The sequence below is a fragment of the Gouania willdenowi genome, chromosome 2 (genome assembly GCF_900634775.1).
Source record: "Gouania willdenowi chromosome 2, fGouWil2.1, whole genome shotgun sequence".
NCBI lineage: Eukaryota > Metazoa > Chordata > Actinopteri > Blenniiformes > Gobiesocidae > Gouania > Gouania willdenowi.
In genome coordinates, this window is record NC_041045.1 from 6653664 (window position 1) to 6660773 (window position 7110).

At 39.5% G+C, this 7110-nt stretch overlaps 1 protein-coding gene across 1 annotated transcript; it reads left to right on the plus strand.

Annotated features, from left to right (window-relative positions):
• Window positions 1-831: 831 nt before the first annotated feature.
• Window positions 832-4353, plus strand: tgds (TDP-glucose 4,6-dehydratase). The gene is made up of 12 exons (XM_028467932.1): window positions 832-1009; window positions 1556-1622; window positions 1702-1770; window positions 1848-1938; window positions 2017-2165; window positions 2229-2327; window positions 2985-3044; window positions 3128-3171; window positions 3238-3403; window positions 3468-3523; window positions 3614-3711; window positions 3782-4353. Exons 1-12 carry the CDS (start codon window positions 963-965, stop codon window positions 3883-3885), a joined length of 1050 nt encoding a protein of 349 aa, XP_028323733.1. The 5' UTR covers window positions 832-962; the 3' UTR covers window positions 3886-4353.
• Window positions 4354-7110: the final 2757 nt, after the last annotated feature.

Below are 7110 nucleotides of genomic sequence, written 5' to 3' on the forward strand. Positions count from 1 at the left end.
GAAGTCGGCACAGTCAAGCTGTCCCCAGTTATCCAAAATGGCAGCGGAAGCATGGGGAAAGGTCACCAAAATAAACGCTAATCAGAACCAGAATCAGGAATACTTTATTTATTCCAGGGGGAAAAGAAAGGAAAAAAAAAAGAAAAAAAACGTACATAATAAGTAAAAGACTGCAAATTAAATAAGGATAAATCACAAGAGCAAACTACAAAATAAAAAATAAAATAAAATAAGACAACAACAATAATAATAATATAATAATAATAATACAGATTAAAATACTACTACAACATAATCAGTTAAATGCGCTCAATAAACACAGTGAAATACTACTGAAGCATTTAGTAGAAATACAACAAAAATGTAAATAGACTAAAATGCTGGTATAAAAATAGTGAAATATTACTAAAACATTCAGTAAAATACAACAAAAAAATTCAGTAAAATACTATCAAATAAACATAAAGTAATAAACTAATAAATAAACGTAACATGTGTGTGCAAAAAAATAAAAGCAAGGATTTTCCCATTTTTTTTTAATGGTGCAATTTTAAAATGTATTTCTTTTACCGCAATATTTTCTTTCTTTTTTTTTTTTTTTTTTTAAATACAAATGAGTTACTTTTACTTTGAAATGCACGGTTTAACTTCGTATAAATGTAGCCTTTTTAAGCTTGATGGCGCTGATGGTTTGATCTACTTCTCGATCACCCAATCAAATTACGTGTTTCCTTTACAGCCCTCTCAACAACCAACCAGCGAACAGAACACATGTGAAAGCCCCACCCTCTTTTCAACGTGTCAACACTGCCGTAAAGCGTCACGCAACTGTCGCGCACCGCACAAAGCGTCCAATGTACGGACGAGAACAGGAAACCGGTGCAAACAGACACGCATGGAGAATATAATGATCCATTTTTAATAAATAATACACGTTGATGTGAAGTGACAGCTGTCTGAGGATGGACTTCAGCAGGATTGTGCTGGTCACTGGAGGCTCTGGATTCATGTGAGTTTGTAGCATCCACATTTTATAAACACTTATATTCATAAACACAACTCTTGACGAGTTTGTAAAACACAAGGTGGGAAAAAGCAGTGCATATTATGTGTTACTGGAACCACCTTTGGTCCTTGAACGCACCTTATTGTAACGTCAACCTGTCTTGTATTTATTTATTTAGTATTTACTGTTACTGACGCTGATCACATGTGAGTGGTTAAAAATCTCTCTAAATATATATATATATGTTAAAAAAAATGCATATCCACATACTTTATTAGACAATAAAGTGTATACATGTATGTATATTTAGGCCTGTTTTATATACACATTAATCAATATGCCGCTTATATTTGTTACTGCTATAAAGACCAAATGAAGTCCTGTCAATCAATCAACCACGATCCAAAGTCATTGGCTTCTGGGAAATGTAGTTCAGGGAGATTGTCAGTAAATAAAGTTAAAGTGGACATAAAGAAAAATCTCGTAAAAGTACAACAGTGAAGTACTTTTACTTTGTTACTTCCTGTGCACCTCTGTCTCCTCTCCTAGTGGGTCTCACCTGGTTTGTTCGCTGGTCGCCAGACACCCCGGATGGAAAGTTATCAACCTGGATAACGTAAGTGTGCAGAACATACTGTATAAAGGCGTGGTTTTGTTTTGTTTTGTGTGAGTTAATCTTTAATGATCTCATTCAGATGGATTACTGCTGCAGCCCTCGGAGTCTAAGAAACATCGAGGACAAAGCAAACTACACGTTTATCAGAGTTAGAGCTTCAAATGTCATTTTATTTTATTTTTTGTCTTTTTAAAGTACTTTAACACTCCTGTTTGTCTCCAACAGGGAGATGTGTGTAACTCCAGGCTCGTACGTCACATTTTCAAAACAGAAAACATCGACGTCGTCTTTCATTTGGCGGCTAAAACACACGTTGGTGAGAAAACACACACTGTATATGGATTAATAATGATGTGTAAATGTGTATAAAAAAGGTGGTTTGTTGTTCCCTCAGAGTCATCGTTTGAATCCCCGTCCAGTTTCCAGCATGTTAACGTAGATGGGACCAGAGTGTTACTGGGAGCCGCCCATCAGGCGCCGCACCAGCTGCAACGCTTCATCTACGTCAGCACAGATGAAGTGTACGGCGCCGGGCAGGATGAGGTCAACCACGCTTTATCAGTGAAACGGCTCTGATATGAAGGTTCTAACATTTATTGTGTGCAGGCGTTTGATGAGGGCAGTCCTCTGAGGCCCTCCAACCCCTACGCTGTGACTAAAGCTGCTGCAGAGAATCTGGTCAGATTCTACTGGGACAATTTTAGGGTAAACACTTTGGCTGAGGACTGATGTCCATATTTTACCCCCTCACTTAAATACAAAGAACCTCTAGTTCAGGGGCCAAACACGGAGCATTTTGATCTCAAGTGGGCCAAGTGCGGGGAGAAAAAAAAAAAAGAAGTAATTTCAACATTATTGTGCCATAGTTTGCACTTCTATGTATACTTAAAGTTTAAATATGTGAGAAACAGACTATATCCAAGCAATAAATGAGAAATATCAGTCCCAACTGGGTCTTTCTTTTAAATTTCCTTGATTTTATGACCAATTTTTATTTAATTTGAGGAAAATGTAAGGACTTTGCAAGAATTTTGAGGACTATTTTAACATTAAACATGTTTTCTGAGTTACACTTTCTCCTGTGGGCTGAGTTGGATGCTCCAAAGGGTCAAATTTGGCCCCCGGGCCTCAAGTTTGACACCTAATCTAGTTGCTGTAGTGAAATTAACATACAGAATTACTCTGTATACTCTATCATATTGTTCTGCTGGCAAATTAGGTAAAAATATTATTTGTTATGCAAAAATAAGAAAAATACTTCAACTTTAAGTAAAACATTCAGGAAGCAAAGCTGGTTAATTGTATCCATTGTGAATTACTCGCTAGATGAATTTGAACATTATAAATCTTTTCCATCCTTAGTTCCCGGTGATCGTTACCAGGAGCAACAACATCTATGGACCCAGGCAGTACACAGAGAAGGTACTGTAGTGTAGTTTGGAGATGAACACAAAGTATTGGACGTTAGTTCACGTTGTGACCTCGTCTCGGTCCTGATTCCGTAGGTTATCCCACGTTTCCTCTCCCTCCTGCAGAAGAACCAGAAATGGTAGGTTCTTTTATCTCAGCGTGCCGACTCACTTCCTGTGCCGAGTAGTTACCAGCGTCTCTTCAGCACCATCCAGGGAACTCTACCTCAGTCCCGCCACTTCCTCTACATCAGCGACGCGGTCGACGCTTTCCTGATGGTGCTGGAGAAAGGCATTGTGGGGGAAATTTACAACATGGGGACAAGCTGTGAGATCCCCATTGAACAACTGGCCAGGGAGCTCATCAGGAGGGTGAGACGCACACGGATAAAATCCAACACTTCCAGATACTTCATGTAGGATTCTTGTTTTGAAGGTCAAGAACGTGCCGGAGTCGGAGCTCGATGATTGGCTGGCGTTCGTGCCAGGCAGGTGCGCACGGGCTGAGAACGAGGAGGCACTCGTGACGTGAACATGAATGATGAAAAGCTGTTTTCTCAAACTTTGTTCTCGTGTCTGCAGGCCGCACGTCGACCTCTGCTACCCCATCACTAGTGAGAAGCTGCAGCAGCTCGGGTGGAGGGCACACGTGTCCTGGGCTGAAGGCCTCAGACAGACTGGTAACCACACGCACACACCAGTACGATCAAGAAGGAAAAGACTCATTTCACTCGTGTTTGTGTCTTACAGTGAAATGGTACGAAGACAACCCCGACTTCTGGTCAGATGTGATCGACGAGAACCGTCCAATCAGAAGCGAGCCTGCAAAGCCTTCTGACAAACATCAACCCTGAACCTTTGGATCCGAGTCGGACATCAGTGCTACCTCGAGTCATTATCGGCTGAAATTTGATTAACACGATTAAGCACTTTATTCTTAGAAGATGCAACTTTTTTAGTCAGATCACATGATTAACTATATGTGATGAGTAAAAATCTGTTTTTTCTGAATAATTATTATTTTTGGTTTGTTTTCCCAGGCAATTTTTTCCTTCATGTTTTTAACTCTTTAAAAAAAAAAAAAAGGCACTTACTCTGAAAAACAGGAAAAAATTGAGTCAGATAAATAGAAAAAAAAAAGAAGCCAAAAACATTAATTATTCAGAAAAAAAAGATTTTCCTTCATTATATGTTAAACCAACATGTATTTAAGTTTATATTATACAAATACCAGAATTTGTTTTCTGTAAATTACTATTTCAAATTATATGACCAAATGTTGAGCTTTTATAACTTTGAATAAATACAAATATGCATTTCAACTTTGGAGTATCCGTCATGTTTTAAATCACAACACACACACAATCTTTGTATTTGCAAATCCAAACCTTTATTTGTGGTAAAATCAGAGTAGTTGCAGGTTTTTTTTAAAATTTTATTTTCGTGCAGTGCTCTTCGTGCACAACTGCTAAACTAATACATAAAGCAAATCCTAACTACCAGGCCCGGTGCTGCTGTGGATCCACAGTGACAAGTCCGACCATTCAGGAAGTGGCTTTGGGGGATTTTAGATTTCAAAATAAAAGTTTTTTTTTTTTTTTTTTTTAAATGATTGAACCTCAAAGAAAGCCACAGCGTTTATATTTCTGTGTTTTCTGCACCGCGGTGCTGTTTTGCAACCAAGAGGAAAAAGCCACAGAACTTTTTTTGTGTGTGTGTGTGTGTGTGGCTGATATCTAAATGTAGGCTCATGCAATTTAAATTCAGCTACAGTGACAGGGCGAGGGAGGGAGGGGGCGTGGTCTGAGGTAAACACCCACCTCTGATTGGCCAGAAACTCCCCACTGTGGCAGCGTGAGCACGTGGACGCCCGAAAATATGCAAATCACAACAACGTAGCAACAGAACCACAATTTAATTCTGTGCGTAGATTTTCAAAGATCACCACTGCCAGACGTTCACAACAAGGGCATCAACGAGAAGGAGAAGTGTAGCGTTTTGAAAAGTAATGGGGGGAAAATAACAATAACAGACTTGGAGAAAATCCGGACACTTGTTCTTTGTACTGCAAGTTTACTTTTTCTTACAAAATGGACTTCATTAATATTGAATTAAATTCACTGATCAATTTTTAATCCAAACCTTGGCATACATGTAGGAAATTCCTTAAAATCGCCTGCCAATTGGAAAAAACGGCTGTTTTGTGGTAGATTATTGTCGTTGGCGCTGAAGCCTGTCGCCCAGGCATGGTTTGTGGATCGGATACTGAGTCCAATGTGACTTTTAAAAGGTAACTCGTGCAGGGCGTTTTCCATTCGTATGTCACGACCGCGACGACTCGACTTCCGGGCTCGTCTTGAAATAATCAGGCCACGTTTCAAACTGACAGAGGAAGGAGCATCGCTGGGATTATTTTTATTACAAAAAAAAACAAACAATAACTTAAATTAAAAAAACACGTGCAATGGATAAAACGTGCTAGAAATATCAGATTTAACATCGGAATCCTCACCCTTATTTGTGCAAGTTACGGGCATGACTTTAGCTAATGCTAACAGTCTTTTTTTTTTTTTTTTTTAGTCGTTGGTACATGTGGAACATTATTGTCACTATTTAAAATACTTTCAGTGTTAGGAAATTCTCCAGCGCCCCTTCCAGGAAAAAGGCAAGTATTGTACATTAAAAAATATTGGTGAAAGTAGTAGTAAAAAAAAAATAAATAAATACGCAGCATTTATTTCTAACCCTCTCGTCTGTCAGCTCGGCCCATTTTGGCGACATACCGCGGGAAAAACGCCCCGACAGGTTGCATCTTCAACATTAAAAAGCTCACACTACCCCAGAAAAATAGAAATTTTCACTCATCCCAATGACATTCAACATTCAAGTGCCAGTGTTTTTGTTTACTGTCTTTTGGTCAAGTCACGTTAGTAAAATATCAGCTTTTCGTAATAAGGCTTATAAAAATAAATATTTCTCAAAAAATGCTTGATAAGTTACACAAATTTAGCAGCGAAAGTAGACTCGAGAACTCAGTGTGCAAACAGCTGAATCCTACAGTTGCTGTTAAATAGAAGTCACCTGATCACCCCCCCCACCCCCCCTGAAAACAACAGATTCAAAACTGGAAGAGCTTTCCATATGACACATTCACAAACCCCCCCCCCCACACACACACACACACACACTGAACTGAGTAGTAACCTCTCGTTTTGGTTGCTGACTTGGCACTCGCTCTCATTCACTCACACACACATACACGTTTCTGAGCTTTGAAGGACATGTGCTACACGAGACTTCATCTGAGAGTCAAAACAAGGTAAACAAGGATCTTTACTGTGGAATTTTAAGCCTTTCTACAACGGAGGGCCCTGCAGGCCGCAGCAAAGGGAGCATAGCACCATGAACTACTCTCTGACAATCACAGTTCTTTTCACCGCGGTTGCCACGGCGACTCTAGTCGGGGGTTTTTCTGTTGCATCCGGCTCAAATAGGGCTGGGTCACCATCAAATTTTTAAGGCATCGACAGGCTTTTAGAAAGTGATAAACACTAAAGTGCTGGATTTTTTTTCTATTTATTTTTCTTGTGAATGAGAACCGAGATCCACTCGAGGTTGAAAACGCTTCCGTTCAGCTAGCACAGACCTGCTGAGTAACACCTGTACACGGACAAAAGAAAAAAAAAACAACACTTATGAACGGGGAACATCTCGCAGGAATTGTTTTTGCTACAAGCGAAGGTGCGGGAAGTCACAGGAATTATGCTGACACGGCACCCTGCTAAAAGCTGCCAATCTTATCAAAATAATAAATGGCAACTACGTACAGTATTCATGAATCATGGGACCCAACCAAATACATGCCTGCTCATTGCTGCAGCTGCCCTTGTGAACCTGATCAAACAAGACTTTGAATAACGGGGGAAAAAATAAAACACCCATTCAGTCATTTCAACGCACGAGAACCTGCCTGGCTTCACGCGTGCTCGCCAACAAACACACACCATGCAAAAGAGGTAAACTGACCATCAATTGTGTCTCTGTACAAATCACAACTTAAAAAAATAAAAATAAAAAAA